This window comes from Budorcas taxicolor, chromosome 13, assembly GCF_023091745.1.
Source record: "Budorcas taxicolor isolate Tak-1 chromosome 13, Takin1.1, whole genome shotgun sequence".
Classification (NCBI taxonomy): domain Eukaryota; kingdom Metazoa; phylum Chordata; class Mammalia; order Artiodactyla; family Bovidae; genus Budorcas; species Budorcas taxicolor.
The window spans coordinates 54,060,502-54,076,696 of NC_068922.1; the positions used below are offsets into that span (position 1 = coordinate 54,060,502).

At 61.0% G+C, this 16,195-nt stretch overlaps 1 protein-coding gene across 1 annotated transcript; it reads left to right on the plus strand.

Annotated features, from left to right (window-relative positions):
* The first annotated feature begins 534 nt into the window (after positions 1-534).
* CHRNA4 (cholinergic receptor nicotinic alpha 4 subunit) lies at positions 535-12,846 on the plus strand. Its single transcript, XM_052650869.1, has 6 exons — positions 535-610; positions 2,055-2,206; positions 5,528-5,572; positions 5,659-5,768; positions 8,852-10,187; positions 12,721-12,846. The coding sequence occupies exons 1-6, from the start codon at positions 535-537 to the stop codon at positions 12,844-12,846; spliced, it is 1,845 nt and encodes a 614-aa protein (XP_052506829.1).
* Positions 12,847-16,195: the final 3,349 nt, after the last annotated feature.

The window sequence follows — 16,195 nt, forward strand, 5'->3', positions numbered from 1 at the left end:
GCGTCCCTCCCTCCAGGCAGGCGGTGGAGGCGCGGGGCTGGGGACAGGGCGAGGGTTGATGTCTCGTGGTTCGCAAACCAGCCCGCGCCGGGATTCCCGAGACGCACGCAGCGATTGCCGGGCCCCCACTCGTGGCTCGGGCACGTGCCCGGCCCTGGGAGGTCAAAGGAAACTTTGCCCCCGCGCCGGCCGACCTCAGCCCCCGCGCCCCCTCTCGACTCGCGGTGCATCCCCCTCCCCCTCTCCTTCTGGTCCTCGCCCTCCCTCCTGCTCCCTCCTCCTGCTCCCTCCTCCCCCTCCTCCTCGCCGGCTGGAGGCGGGCAGGTCCGGGCGGGGCCGCGCCGCGGAGCCCACAGCCCGCGATCCGGGTCCGGTAGCCGCCGCCGCGCCCTCCGGGAGGAGCGACCGAGCGAGGCTTTGCGGTCGGAGCGGCCCGCGCGGCGCGGGGGGCATGAAGTTGGGTGCGCGCGGAGCTCAGAGCAGGGGCGCGGCGGAGCCGGGAGCCGCCCGCATCTAGAGCCCGCTCTGTGCGCCATGGATCTCGGGGGCCCGGGGACATCGCCGCTGCCGCCGCTGCTGCTGCTGCTACTGGGGGCCGGCTTCCTGCCTGGTAAGTTTCAGGGCGCTGGAAGGATCCCCTTTCGCCCGGTTCAGGGCGGCCTCGGACCTCCGGAGCCAAAGGAAGGGAGGCTCCTGGCTGCAGTCCCAAGCCTCGGGTGCGCGCAACGGGGCAGCCGCGGAGGCTCCCCCCACCCCGCATCCCCCAGACGCAAAAGACTGTCCTTCGAGCGCGGGCGGAGCCAGGCGAAGAAAGAGTTAACCTGTTCGGCAATTCGAAGAAAAGGATTGGGGTGGGTGTGAGGGAGATGCTGTTTCAGGAGCTGGACCCAGAAGCTCCAACTTGAATGGAGAGAGGTGCGTCCCACCCCCGTTTATCCATTCTGCCCAATTTCCTTGCAGGCTGCACCATGCCTGCCCCACCCCCCACCCCTGAGGGCTGGGGAATCAGAGGGCTGGTCTCTGCCCTTGGCAGGGCCCCACCCAAACCCCTTCTGCTCCCCCAGGCTCACTAGAACTGTCGAGGTTCCAGCCATCTGCTCCTCCTTATTCTCTGGGAAGCCACCTTGCTATTTCAGGGGTGCATGGAGGGAATTTAATCCTCTGGCCTCCCCAGTGAGGAAGGAGAGACACTATACTGTCAGAGGGACTACGCTGGGGCTCTGGGCTCCGAGTAAAGGTCCTGGGGGTCTAAGATTGACCCCAGGCGTACTTGTGAATGCCCTCATGGGTCCAGCTGTCAGTCATGCTCTCATGGGTCCAGCAGTCAGCAGGACTGAGCTGAGAGGAGCAGGTAAACAAGGGTCTCCTGTCCTGCCCTCAGATGCCCTCCATGATGCAGCACAGGTGCCCAAGAGTGGCAGGGAAGCCGTCAGACCACAGACTGGCCACTGGGCTGGGCTGAATGAGGAAGCCCCTCCCCAGGTTCACTCCAGATCTAGTCATCGAGGAGAGACCATCCAGGAATGCAGTGTGCCAGAGTCACTGGGGGTGCCAGGTCACTCATGCATCCTGGATGATCTTCCAGGATGATCGCTTGCGGTTGCTGCAGCCACAGGAAACCCTCAAGGGTTGAATCCTCACTCCTCGTCCTTCTCTCCCTGCCTGGGCCTGCCCCTTCTTGTCCTGCGGTTACCCCCACCTTTGTGCTTTGAGACAAGGTGCTCAGGACTCTGCTAGTAGCTGGAGATAGAGCCCCTCTCTCCCACAGTCACGGTCTGATGAGGAGCCGTCCAGTCAGCACTCATCACATCAGTGATACCCTCTCACCGCGGTGGACCCAGTGCTCAGAAGGCTTCCCTTTCCTGGGGTAGAGGAGAAACTGCGAACGGAAGTAGGGCAGCAGGTGCAAAGGTCCTGAGATAGGAGGGAGGAATGTGCTTTGAGGGGCTGGAAGGGAGCCCAAGTGCTGAGTGCGGCCTGGCAGGAGGCCCAAGGGCGCAGCCTGGACGGCCACCGTCCCCTCCCCTGAGCCCTGCACCCGCATGTCCCCCCAGTGAGCAGCCATGCAGAGACCCGGGCTCATGCGGAGGAGCGGCTGCTGAAGAAGCTCTTCTCAGGCTATAATAAGTGGTCCCGGCCCGTGGCTAACATCTCGGATGCGGTTCTTGTCCACTTCGGCCTGTCCATCGCGCAGCTTATTGATGTGGTAGGTGCTGGGGATGGGGTGGGTGTCGGCAACCCAGGGCCAACCTGTGTCAGGGAGGGACAGGCCTGGAGATGGCCCTGGGGCTGGGGGCATGGGCTGGATGAGCTGGGAGGGCTGCATTTGAGTCCCAGCCCTGCCTGAGTCCTGCACATACACTTAAGCAACGTGGGAGGCAAGGACTGTTCCACGCGATGCCATCCACCGCCCTGCCCATTCCTCTCTCTCCACGTAGAAAAGCTCAAAGGGCCAGATTTGCAGCAGGGGATCAGGGCTGTGGCCGCCAGAGACAGGGAGCAGGAGACTCATCTGTGGGGCCAGTGCAGGGCAAGTCCTGGCACTGAGTGGGTCAGGGTGGGGCCGTGTGGGGCCCTGGCAGCCCCTCTTGACCTTCACCTTGCTCAGGAGGTCCCCCAGCCTGTCTGGAATGGGGCAACCTGGCGAGTCAGACAGGCTGTTTGTCAGGTGAGTTTACTTCCCTGGATGGGGACCGAGGAGGCTATTGGGAGGAGGCCGAGGTCCAGCCTCTGAGTGGCTGCAGCTCTGGAGGAGCGGGGGTGATCACTCAGGGTGGGGGCCCGTCCTATGGGTCTAACTGTGTGTTGGCTGCACATTCTGGGGGAGCAGCCAAAGGACCTTGGAGTATGGGCTCCGGCCTGGCCTGGAGGAGTCTTCCGGGAGCTGGTTTGCTGGCTGCAAGAGGGTCTGAGGCTGGCTAGGTTTGGACTGGGGTTTCCAGTCAGCTCAGGTTCCAGGAGGAGCTGCCATGGGCTGTAGATCTCTCCAAATGTCCACCCCACACCCCTGCCAGGACCCCAACCCCAAGCAGGCTCTGTGAGGGGGGAGCCACCAGTTTCAGAGCCTGGAGACCCTGGTTTCCAGCTCGTGCCAGGTGTATTGAGTGGCCCCTGGGGCCCTGGTCTTCTCACCTGTGGAATAGGATGAGTGAGCCGGCAACATCCAAGGGGCTTTGGGACGTGGAGGGTGGGGGCTGTGGCCACATTCACACTGACAGAAAGAGCTATGCTTGTGCCCCATTAGCAGAGAGAACTGGTCAGTCCCCCATCGTGGCCTGTGCTCTCAGGCCTCCTAGAACCAAGCCTCAAATGCTTCCTGTATAGTACTCCTGGCTGGGGTGCAGCCAGAAGGGAGCTCAGGATGGTGGGGGTTCCGACCCACTGCGTTTGCAAACATAATTCCCAGTGTGGCTGTGGCTTCATGTTCTGGGTCAGCTGCACTGTGGCCTGGCCTCCTGCCTGAGCTCCTGGGGTTTTCTTGTCCCCCAGCCACCATGTTGCAGCATCTCCCCCACTCCCACGTTGAGCATTCTCCTCCCCTCCATCTCCCTAGTTTGCCCAGGAGAGACAGCCAGGGCACACCAGTCCTGAGACCCCAGTGAGGGACCCGCCGGAGGCTCCATGGCAACACTGGGCTGGACAGGAGCTGCTCCCAGCCCTGCTGTCTGCAGCTGAGTTGGCCAAGGACACTCCTGCACATGTGTGCTGACGAGACGTCCTTGCCTGTCCTGGGTGCTGGCCTTTTGTGGAAGGGGCCGACTCCCTGCCCACTCTTTGAAGGGCTGCAGTGTTTGCTGCAGGTTTGTGCCCCAGTGTGTATGTGTGTGTGTGTGTGTTCGTGTGTGTTCACATCTGCAGAGGAGGCTGGGAGTCCCTGGGCACCTCTGGGCCCTGGGCTAATGTTTCAGGTGCCCGAATGTATGAAGGGCACTTCAGATGGGTGGGGTGGACGGGTGGACAGCTGCAAGGGGGGTGTGTGAGGGGTGGGCACAAGGGGAAGGAGGCCAGGCCCGGCACCTGGAAGCTTGATCTGGAGGCAGGGAATGGGGCAGAGCCAGGCCAGCTGCCCCCAGGGGAATGCAAGGATGCGGTGGTGGGGGCGGCACCACTGCAGGACTGCATTGCCAAGGTCGAGGTCGTTGGAGTGGTGTCCAGGCCCCGCTCAGGTCACGCTTATCCTCAGTGTCCTCTGGTGGCATGACCCAGGTGGCCCTGAGGGAGATCAGGACCAAGGCAGTGCCTGGGGTGGCAGGAGATGTGGTCCCCTCCCATGACCCAGCCGACCCAGGGCTTGTCCCCTGGGGGAGCAGGAGGGGAGGCTCCCGGGCCTTGCCTTTGAATAACCATCTGCCCCCGGCCCTGTCTGGGCACTGGGTGCTTCACTTCTTGACCGTCCTCGGGTTTCTTTGGCCTGAGCAGTCGTCCTGACGACTTGCGTGCCCCTGGTCTAGAGCCGACAAAGGAAAAAGTTGGGCCATCATAAAGTTGGGAGAGGCTGGTTCAAGCACCGCCCCCACCCCGAGCCTGTGTCCAGTCCCTCTACCCTCCCCAGGGGAATAGCCCCTGCCCCTCAGGGGCACCCTGCTCTCTGAGAAGTACCCTCCATCAGCAGCAACTGTCCCGCCCCAAACCTTTTGCAAGGAGCCAGCCCCCTCCAGCCCCAACCCAGTTGCCCTCTGCCTGGGCTGGGTGCGGCATGGTCCCTGGAGGTTCAGGGTGGGGTAAGAGGACCCCTACATCCATGCACAGAGCCTGGCGTTCTTCCCCAGCCTGTGCTGGTGCCTGACTGCCTGTGTCCAGTGAACAGGAGGGCTGGGAAGTGGGGTGGAGGGAGCAGGGAGTGTGTGTGTGTGAGTGTTGTATGTGAGTGTGTGTATGAGTGTGTGTGTATTGTGTGTGTGTCAGTGTGTATGAGTGCATGTGAGTGTTGTATGTGAGTGAGTGTGTTCCAGCCCTTCTCACCTGGCAGGGGGTTGCTCAGTGACCTGTAGAGGAGCCTGCTGGCTCTCCTGCTCCCATCTCATCTGTTCTTGCCCCTCACCTGTCTACCTCCAGGTCCTGAGGCTCTGGGCCTGGAGGGGCAGTTTGGCCAGTGAGTGGGTGGCTCAGGGGTAGCAGAGGGGGCAGGCTGGCCAGTTGGGAGGGAGTGATGCAGGTGGGCAGGACCATCATGGGCTGCTGGGAAGAGGGCAGCTCCTCCAGCAGCCAGGAGCCCTGGGTGTCGAATATACCCTTACTTATGTAGCTGGAGAGGGCCAGGTCCGGCCACCTGTAAAGCCAGCTGGACACTGTCCTCACCTTCCTTCTCAGAAGGGTCAAGGGGACTTACCCTGTGGCCCTCAGTCCCCTCTGGACCTGCCATCCTGGGCTTGGCTGCCTCCAGGAGCGAGACACTCCCTCCCTCCTGAGGTCACCCAGTCCCCTTGTTCGGCCCTGGCCCATCCTTGTGGGTAAGGAAGCTTGGCCAGAGAGATGTGTCCTGAACCAATGGGGATCACAACCTGCCTTCTTCTTGTTCGTGCCCTAGGATGAGAAGAACCAAATGATGACGACGAATGTGTGGGTGAAGCAGGTGAGTGGGAGAGAGCCCTCAATGCCCCCTCCCCACCCTCTCCCTACCCCTCTCTTCTGACCCCCCTCTTTCCTTTCCTCCCGCAGGAGTGGCACGACTATAAGCTGCACTGGGACCCCGCCGACTATGAGAATGTGACTTCCATCCGAATCCCCTCTGAGCTAATCTGGCGGCCAGACATCGTCCTTTACAACAAGTGAGCTGGGGCCTTAGTGGGTGGGGCCACGTCCAGCCATGCCCCCGCCAGGAATCTCTGCCAAAGCCAGCGTGAGCAAGAGGCAGACAGCTCAGCCCTCCAGCCCAGGCGGAAATAAAGAGGGTGCTGAGACCTATTGACAGGCAAAGAGGCAAGGAGATGGGGGCTCTAGGGGCCTGCGGGTGCCTGAGGGTTCCTTCCCTGCCCGTGCCAGCCCTGGGGCCTCAGTCTCTTGCGGGGCAAGGAAGGGATCAGAGCCCCTCCCAGGATGACTACAGGCCCTGCAGTTGCTCCCCCTCGGGCTGTTCCAGAATCAGTCCCTGTCTGGGGAGGCTGGGCACCTGTACATTGGTCACCCAGTCCTGGAGCAGAGGGTGGGGTACGAGGAGTGGAGAGGGAGCCCCCAGAACCGCCTGCCTGTCCTCACCCTCCCCTGCCCCTCCATCTGTGCTCACAGCTCCCTGCACAGACATCACCGAAAGTCCCCAAACCCCAGCTCATCACGCTCCGCAAACAAAGCCTCTGTCAGGGATGTGTGTCCCAGCTGTGGAAGCTGAGCTGAAATCTCATCTCTGGAGGGTGTTTCTGTGCTGGGGGGCCAGGGGACTGTGGGCACTGCTGTGGCAGACGTGGGCTCCAGAGGGCTGGCCTCCTTGAACTTGTCCTTTCCTGGGACCTTGGCTGGGCCCTTGACCTCGGGGCAGCCTGACAGCCTACCGTGTCCATGGTCTCTGCTGTGTCATTGCTAGGCCAGCTCACCCAGAGCTGAATCCATGCTGGAAGACCCAGGCTCTGGGCGGCTGTGGCCCCACAGCACTGACGAACACAGCCAATGGCAGCACTTGGTCCCCCTGCCCAAGGCCCCCTGCCCTCCCACCCAGACCCCGGTGCTTCTGCACAAAAGCCCTCCTGGGCCCCGGGGTTGGGCCTGACCTACAAATGCTATTTGATTAAGAACGACTGGGCTCCACTTGCAGCTTAATTGATTCCAGTAATGGCTGCGAGGAGAGCGGCCGCACGTGGAGGAGAGGGTTTTAGGGATGCATTAAGGGGGGCCGCTTGGAGAGTGGGAGGTGGGGCAGACTCTGTTTTCCCTCTACAAGCTGCCTGGTCAGACCTTGAGCGCTGGAGTCCTCCAGGCCCCCTAAGGCCCCCCGGGGTCCCCACTCAGCTCCCCCAGCCCCCTGCCCCAGGGGACCCAGCACTCAATCTGCCTGAACCTCTCTGACCCAGAACACAGGGACCAGGGTCAGGACTCTGGGACCCAGGGAAGCATCGTGCTCTGTGACTGCTCGACCGAGACCAATAAGCAGGTCTGGGAGGCATACAGCCCCCAGGATGGTAGCCCAGCCCCTTCCCTCTCTAGACTCCCTACCGAGACCCAGAGGTAGCGGGTTGGACCTCTAGCTTCCCTTAGGGATGGAGGCTGGCACCAAGGCCCTCTTTGGAGGGGGTTGGGCGTGGGCACAGATGGACCCCAGGGCTGGTGGTGATGTTGGCCAGATGGCCACTGGGGAGGCCTGTTTCCAGGGATCAGGCCCATGTGCACTTGTGTGTGGCCCAGTGGTCAGCGCAGGCTGCTGGGCAAGGGGAAGGGTTGAAGGTGGCTTTTCTGAGAGCTTTGGGGTACTCCTTCGAGGCTGGAGGGACTGCACGTGAGGCCGTGCTGTCCACAGGGGCTCCCTCCACTGGCCTGCCAGGCAGAGGGGCTCATGTGGATGGCGTCTTCAGCCTAGAGCAGGAATCTGACCGGCCGGTTGACCCGTCTTCCCCACAAGCTGTCCTAATGACCACTCCCCCTGGGCTTACTGGCCCAGCTTCTGGGGGGTGCTTTGTCCCCTGGCATGGGAAGCCCACTGTGGGGGAGGGGTGGGACTTCCTAGAGCGGTGATGAGGGCGGGGTGGGGTGGCAGGGAGGTGGGGGTGGTGACAACTTCCCTTGGGAAAGCTCCTTCTTCCTGGAGTTGCCCTGGGTGGCTGGGTCCCAGAGTCCCACATGCAGAGTACAGGGCCGGCCCGGGGCGGAAGTGCCCTTAGCACAGGAGAGTCAAGACACGGGCTCGGAGACTAGTGTCTGTGGGGCTGTCCCCGGTGGGAGGAGGGGAGGTCTCCCATCAGCATTTCAGAGCCGAAGCCCGGGACAGCTGCTCCCTTACCTGCCTGTGGGTGCCCCACGTGGTCAGTGTGGGCAGCTCAGGCCTTGCGGGGAAACAGGCTGAGAGAAGGCCCTCCTGACCCAGGCAATAACAGCTTGGGACCCAGACTGGGGACTGGGCACTTCCAGCAGCAGAGGAGAGAGTGGCTGACTCTGGGGGCAGGCAGTGTTCTCAGCAGACTGTGGGCAGGTGTCCCCAGGTCCCCCATGGCATCAACATGCCCTTCTCCTCACCATGGGCATCTTAGGCGGCTGTCCCTGGGAGACCCAGGCTTGGGCCAGGACAGCAGCCCCTAGCTCTGTTCCCTGCCAGGTCTGGACAGGGAGCCCTGCGGCCAAGGAATAGGCAGGAGGGCTGAGGGCCTGGGATGTGATGGCTGGAGTCCACGTCCCCCTCTGGGAGGCCTGGTCTCTGCCTCGTTGGGCCCTGGAGTCTTCACCTGTGCAAGAAGGGGGTTCTCGCCTCTAGGTTTGGGGGCATCTGTGGGGGAGAAAATGCCGGCCTGAAGCAGGAGAAGGTGGTGAGACAGGTCAGATTTCCGTCCAGCTCCAGGGTGACCGCAGGGAACGAGGCACTCTGTGTGCTGCCCTGGGGCCACTAGTGCACGTGGAGCCCCTGATGTGACATGGATGGCCCTTCTAGCCCCCAAATAATCGTGGTCATCTCCATGGTCAAGCTTGGATGTCAAGTGTGGTGTGGGCTGCTGAGAAAGTCTCCACGGCATGTCACCCCCAAGGGTCGGGGAAACAGCAAGGTGGGCAGGTGAGCAATGAGCTGGACATGGGCACCATGAGCAATGAGCCCAGAGCTGTCTGGTCCCGGGCAAGGCTTCACTGTGAAGTGAGGGTGTGTGTAGCGGGCAGAGGCATGAGAGCTCTGGACCTCAGGTGTCGGGCGCCTCACCCACCACCTCTCTCTCCCGCCCAGTGCGGACGGGGACTTTGCCATTACCCACCTGACCAAGGCCCACCTCTTCCACGACGGCCGGGTGCAGTGGACGCCCCCGGCCATCTACAAGAGCTCCTGCAGCATCGACGTCACCTTCTTCCCCTTCGACCAGCAGAACTGCACCATGAAGTTCGGGTCCTGGACCTACGACAAGGCCAAGATCGACCTGGTGAGCATGCACAGCCGCGTGGACCAGCTGGACTTCTGGGACAGCGGTGAGTGGGTCATCGTGGACGCCGTGGGCACCTACAACACGCGCAAGTACGAGTGCTGCGCGGAGGTCTACTCGGACATCACCTACGCCTTCATCATCCGGCGCCTGCCGCTCTTCTACACCGTCAACCTCATCATCCCCTGCCTGCTCATCTCCTGCCTCACCGTGCTCGTCTTCTACCTGCCCTCCGAGTGCGGCGAGAAGATCACCCTCTGCATCTCCGTGTTGCTGTCGCTCACTGTCTTCCTGCTGCTCATCACCGAGATCATCCCGTCCACCTCGCTGGTCATCCCACTCATCGGCGAGTACCTGCTCTTCACCATGATCTTCGTCACGCTCTCCATCATCATCACTGTCTTCGTGCTCAACGTGCACCACCGCTCCCCGCGCACACACACCATGCCCGCCTGGGTCCGCCGTGTCTTCCTGGACATCGTGCCACGCCTGCTCTTCATGAAGCGGCCGTCCGTGGTCAAGGACCACTGCCGGCGGCTCATCGAGTCCATGCACAAGGCGGCCAGCGCTCCGCACTTCTGGCCGGAGCCCCATGGGGAGTCCGCCCGGTCTCCGTCCCTGACCTGTGGGGTAGACCAGCCCAGCAAGCCCCAGCCAGCCCGTACAACACCCTCTGACCAGGTGCCAACTCTGCAGCCTTCAGAGGCCGAGAAGGCCAGCCCCTGCCTATCTCCTGGGCCCTGCCATCCACCCACTGGCACCCGGGCCCCGGGCCTCACCAAGACCCGGTCCCTAAGTGTCCAGCAGGTGTCCAGCCCCAGCAAAGCAGTGGAGGACGGCGTGCGGTGCCGGTCCCAGAGCATCCAGTACTGCGGGCCACGAGAGGAGGTAGCCTCACCGGCTGCCCGCCTGGCGGATAGCTCCCCCTCTTCTCCGACCAAGGCCCCCTCAGCTGAGCTCCTGCCCCCAGACCAGGCCTCCCCCTGCAAATGCCAGTGCAGGAAGGAACTGGGGGCCCCAAATGCCACTCTCAAGACCTCCAGCACCAGAGCGCCGCCCCTGCCCCTGTCGCCAGCCCTGGCACGGGCGGTGGAGGGTGTCCAGTACATTGCAGACCACCTGAAGGCGGAAGACACAGACTTCTCGGTAAGTCCCCACCACAGTCACCTGGGGGGGCACCCACCGCCCCATCCACTTTGAAGGAGGAGGTGACTGGTGAAAGACAGAGAAACCAGGACCCCAACCCAGCTGTTCCCTGTGCCCCAAGCCTCCATCCGCTTGGGGGCAGGAGGTCCCCCCAGTGGTGGCCCAGTGGCTGTTGGAGCAGAGTGGACCTCTGGTGTCTCCTTTGGGCTTCAGGGCACAAGGAACCTGCCTGCAGGTGGGGTGTTAGGCAGCTTCCAGCACCATCTGCACCTGGTGAGTGTCTCCCTTGACCTCAAGTGCCCCTCACCCTGCTATGGGCCCCCCGGGGAGGGTCTGCGGTGAGAGGTGCTGAGAGGAGATGGGATGAGATTGAGTGGCCTCTGTGGCCTAGCACGGGGAGGGGAGAAATCAGGCCTGGGACACAGGACCCTCTGGCCAGCACCCTCATGCCTGGCCAGAGAGAGGGCACCTGGGGTCTGGGCGGGCAGGGCAGGTGCTCAGACACGGGTCATATTCAGGGCCCTGTGGAGTCGGGGACTGCCAGGGTGGGTCCAGGCTGAGGGCCGAGCCCCAGTTCAGATCCTGGGTGGGGTGGAGCAGGGGAGCACAGAGGCGGGTCGGGGAGGGCACTGTCAGTCTGCTCGGTCACTACTGGCCGCTCGACCTGGGCTGTGACCTTACCCCACATCAGCTTCCTCCTGCAGGAATGCAGGCCTGTGGGCAGGCAAGACACTGTGGTTCCCTCCCTCACCTCTTCATCCCTCTGTCTCCTCGGGAACAGCCTGTGATCATTTCCCAGACACACATGATCCCTGGGGACTGTCTGTCCTGTGGCTGGGCCACCCCACCCACCAGCGAGTCAGTCTCCTAGCTGTCCCTTGAATCCCAAGGGGTTGTGAAGTCATCTGAGGGTTTCTGGAAGGTTCTACCTGGGAGACACTGGTTCTGGGCCCGTTGAGTTCCCCAGTTCTTGAGGACCTCTGACGTGCAGGTCTGAGGGGCTGCTGAGAAGAGATCGAGGCCTTTGAAGTGTCACCAGGATCTCGGAGCCGCCCAGTGGTTCTTAGTGCAGGGCCAGCCCCTTGTCCCCAGACCCCTCCATCCACATCACAGGCCCACCTGTCACGACCAGGTTCTGGTTCCGGCATTGTGCCCAGGTTCTGGGAAGCAAAGCAACTTCAGAGGAACCGACCTGGGATGGGGGCTGGGCGGCTTTGTGAGCAGCGTTTCAACCTCCAAGGGGGTGGCTGGAAAGCTGCTCCTGCTCGGATGCGGCAGCACCACTGGCTGCTTCCTGGAACAGAGGGTCCTGTCGCTCCCTCTCTTTCAAGTGACCCCATTTACTCTGGTTACCGAGAATAAACTTGGCCCTTTCAGCTTTGGCTTAAAACCATCATGATGCTGCTGATTTCTTTAAACATCAGAGCAGAAAACCGCAGTGAAAAGTTTTTCTCTCAAGGCTCCCAAAACGGGAGGCTGAGCCTGCCCTTGGCCAGACCTGTGGGACCTGCTAGGGTCCAGCAGGCTCGAGCCCAGGTGCCCCTCCTTTCTGTTCACTCAAGTGCCGACAACTGCCCACCCAGGGCCCGCCTGTGGCCTCCCTGAGGCTTTGCCTGGGGGCACCCCAGGTGGGGTCTAGACCCAATACTCCAGCTTGGACATGTAACATGACCTGTCCTGCCTCTGGGCCTCTGTGTCCCCCCTTCAGCCCAGGTGGTGCAGCCGCCTTCCTTGTCGGGTCCAGGGAGTGGCTGCAGGTGGTGGGCTCAGCATGTTCCCCACCTCTAGCCTGGGGTCCCCTCCCTTGTCCCTGGGGAGCCCTCCACCCAGCAGCTGCACACTCAGAGCCTGCTTGCAGCACAGGGCTGTGCCTGCATTCACGTGTGACCCTCGCCTTCAGGGGCTTTGGAGACAGACCTGAGTGACCTACTGACCATGAGAGGCTCAGGCCACCTGGGCAGCCAACCATGAACCCCGCCCTGGGCAGAGGCAGGAGTGAAGGGCAGCCAGCTGTGAGCACTGCCCTGGGCTTCTTGCTGGAGGTCAGCTCCCCACAACCACCACTATCCAGGATGCTCTGCCCCTCACCTTGCACTGCGAGGGGCTGTGGGTGCCTGCCGACTCCAGCCTCAATGGCTCCATCTGTAAATGCAGGGCAGGGTGGTCCCCATGGTGCCACCAAGTATCAAAAACCCAGAGCACACTTCACCGTGTCACAGACTGGACCCTAGCCTTCCTTCAGAGGCATCCCCATCACTACCTCCTGGGAGCTCAGGCACCTGGCAGGCTGGTGGAATTGGTAGGGCCACCATGCTGGACCCCATTTCGCTAGAGAGCATCGACACCTGCAGCCCAGGGTTTCTGAGCCCAGACTTCACACAAAGCCATTTCACTGCATCCCCTACGCTCCCCTTACCTAGTACAGGTATGCCTGCAACCTTGGTGACCCTGGTGGCAAGAATAGGAACCGAGGTTCTAGAAGTTTCTTGCTGTGGCGAGGCCTGAGGGAGTGACCGTGTGTGTCTGTCTGCAGGTGAAAGAGGACTGGAAGTACGTGGCCATGGTCATCGACCGCATCTTTCTCTGGGTGTTCATCATTGTCTGCCTGCTGGGGACTGCTGGCCTCTTCCTGCCGCCCTGGCTGGCCGGCATGATCTAGGGGCCCGGACTCAGGACTCCCCGAACTCGATGGGGTCATGCCACTTACCAGATTGCCCCCCATCCTCTGTCTGCTATGAGACAGCCTTGGAAGGAGCCGCTGACCCCTGGGGACCTGCCTGGGGGACTGGTGTATGCCTATATGGCTGCAGGGCAGTGTCACTGCCTGTCTTATTAAAGTTTAACCAGAGCATGGTGACATGATGGCTTCCTGCAAGGACGTGCGGCTGATGGCTCTCAGCAAACGTCCCAGCATATCCTCAGGCCATGCCACTCAGCCACCCTCAGCCCCTCTTAGCCCCCAGAGCCCTTGATCCCTGTGGGATCCCTGAGACCCAGGCACAGATCCCGGCCTGGGGCACCCCTGGGTCCTCAGGCTTGCTCTCTCTGACCCCAGAGGTGAGTCAGCAAACACATGACCCTCAGCTGCTGGGGGCAGGGTCCAAGCAGGGGGTGTCTTAGTGGCTGGGGGGGGTCCCAAGCCAGGGAGTAGGGGGGTTCTGATCAGGGTCTGGGTTTGGTCTCTTGTGAGCACATTAGTCAAAGCCCAGATTTAGCCCAGAGGAGCCTTGGGGTTGGAGTGGTTAGACATGGGACCCGTGGAGGAGAATCAGGTGCAGGTCCCCCTCGGGTGAGGGACCCTCGACCCCAGGCAGCCCAGCTGTCTCCCTGGCAGGGGTGCTTGGGTCTTGGGCAGACACTTTGCTGGCCTGGTGATGCCCCCAGGTCTCCCATGGACTTGAGACTTTGTGAGGGACCCAGATCTGGGCTCCCCACCCAACACCTCCCTTGATTTCCCCTCTGCTCACAGTCGGAGGACCCCTCTGGGGCACAGTAACAGGTACGACCTCCCTGACATGGCAGCTGTGGTGACTCCGGAGGCTCTGAGGACCGCTTGTCTGGCTAGCTCTGGGGCCATCTGCAGTGTGGTGTCTTGAGGGGAGGGGCTGAGAAATGGGGGTGGAGGGGACCCTCCACAGCCCAAAAGCCTCTGCCTCACACCATGTGGAGGTTGCCCTGCCCAAGGTGGCCGGCGGGGGTGTTGGAGGGCAATGGCCCCAGGGGCCTAGTGTCCACTCCTCATGAAGGCTGAGCCCCAGGGACCACCACAGTGTCCCCTGAGACCCCGGGGAAACACTGGGCCTGTGGTAATGTGGGGGTGGGCTGCCCCCGCTCTCTGGATTCTTGCAAGCCCTTAGGCTCCAGATGCCAGGTGGGGTCTGGACAATGTAGCCCCTCCCCCAGGAGCCACATCTGGGTGGAGGGAGCCTCCCCAGGCCCAAGGAATCCCTTCTCCAGTGACGGTCAAGCTATGCCTCTCCAGAACCTGTGTGTCAGGGGTGTAGCTGGCAGGTTGGAGCCCTGGGTCTCCCCTCAGGCTGTGCCTGGGTCACGAGGAACTTGGGAAAATTGAATGAATAATTTAGTGAAGTTCAAAGACATTTCTGCAGAGGTTCCGCTGGAGGGCACTGCCCGGGCGGAGGAGACAAGTTCACAACCTCCACCTGGCTGCCGGTGAACCGCAGACCAGCCCCCTGGATATTCAGGACGCCATCTGACTGGCACCTGCCCCCTGAAGGCTATTGGGGCACCAATCATCTCGGGATGCTAGGGGAGAGCCCAGACCGGCAGCTCACCAGGACACAGGACGGGCCCCAAGGTCGCAGCCTGGACGCAGATTTCAGACGTCATCACCCCAATCCTCCTTACGTAAGCGGATCCGGCGCCAGATGTGGGGAAGCAGTGGGGGCCCTGGGGCCCGTGTGCAGATGCTCTTTCCTGGGTTGGGAGAGACCAGGAGCCCCAGGGAGGACGACAGCCCCCACTTTCTGGTTTCTGTGTTTTCCTTTTTTTGAGACTCAAAAAAAAGTTAGAAAATCCACATGCAGAATAGATCACCCACATTCCCACCAAATTAACCACGACCACTATTTTGGGCTACTTGCCTCCAGGGTTGTTTTTTTTTTTTTTTGATTGACATAAAATTTACCTACGACAAAATGCCTGGTCTTAAGCCCTCAGATCAATGAGTTTTAACTCGATTTGCCCCCAGACCCCTCCAGCCCCTCCAGCCTATGCCTGGTTTCTTCCCCGGAGAGGGGCTTCCCCCACTGTGACCTTGGTCTGAGTGGAGCCCCAGGTTCACGGCCTTTCTGTACTGTTCTTTCACTGGGTGTGGTGTGGTCAGCACCCACCATGACCGTGTCTCCATCCATAAGCAGTTTGTTGTGCTGAGTCACGTTCTTCTGTCCCAATAAACTAGAACGTGTTTGTCTCGTTGCCTCCACCGGCCTGCGGGCAGGTCTCTCTGGGCGTCCATTTCCTCTGTTAGTGTTGACTGTGTCTCATTTTCTGCGTCTTGTGATAACTTGACACCTGGGTGCCTCCCAGACCCGCCTGGGAGGGTTGTTTCAGCCCCATTTGTTGAAACACTGACCATTCCACAGTAGAATGTCTAAAAAGTTTCCTTGTATATTTTCCCTGCTCTTTAATGGGTTTTGGTCTGAGGTGAGCTACTCCATCATGGCTAGAAGCAGGAAGCTGTATCTTGCCTTTTAATGCAATCTTTTGAAGAGCTAACCGCCCCCCCCCCCCCCCCCACCACCACTTATTGTGATTTCTGCTCCACCGGTATCTGGTTAGGCCAGGCCGTCTCCCTTATTATCCTGTTTGCATGTGTTCTGTCCCCTCCCACAGAAGAAAATTTGATCTAGTTGGCTAATCTTGAAGGTCATCCGTTCAGTCTTTTCCCTCCTGGTGGCTGCCCCTAATTTAACAGTGTTTGTAGTCTTCGAGTTCTTCCCAGGAGGTGCTAGTGGCAAAGAACCCACCTACCAATGCAATGTAAAAAAAAGTGGATCTGATTCCTGGGCTGGGAAGGCCCTTTGGAGGAGGACACAGCAACCTACTCCAGTATTCTTGCCTGGAGAATCCCATGGACAGAGGAGACTGGTGGGCTACAGTCCACTGGGTCACAAAGAGTTGGACATGACTGAAGCGACTTAGCACGGATGCACGCATGTATATATTCTTTAAGAGCTTGGTAAGTTGGTATGAAAACAGTCTCCATCAGGCCTCCCACCTCCAGACAAAGCAAGCACCTTGCTGCCCCTTGGGGATTCTGGAGCAACCTGGAATCTAGTTCCAGGTCGCTGTGGACGTGAGGGTCTGGGGAGGGCTTGATGGTTCTGTGAACAGCAAACATCACTCGAGTTTTTACTCACCCAGGTGTGTGTGCACGTTGAGTCGCAGGCATGCTAAGTTGCTTCAGTCGTGTTGACTCTTTGCAACCTTATGGACTGTAGCCCGCAAGGCTCCTCTGTCCATGGGATTCTCCAGGCAAGAATACT

What these genes read in the sequence shown, in the direction of transcription:
- CHRNA4 (XM_052650869.1), top strand. Translation starts at nt 535, where the DNA reads ATGGATCTCGGGGGCCCGGGGACATCGCCGCTGCCGCCGCTGCTGCTG. An exon ending in CGAATGTGTGGGTGAAGCAG is followed by an intron (nt 5,573 to 5,658) that starts GTGAGTGGGAGA and finishes TTCCTCCCGCAG; the next exon opens with GAGTGGCACGACTATAAGCT. An exon ending in GACATCGTCCTTTACAACAA is followed by an intron (nt 5,769 to 8,851) that starts GTGAGCTGGGGC and finishes TCTCCCGCCCAG; the next exon opens with TGCGGACGGGGACTTTGCCA.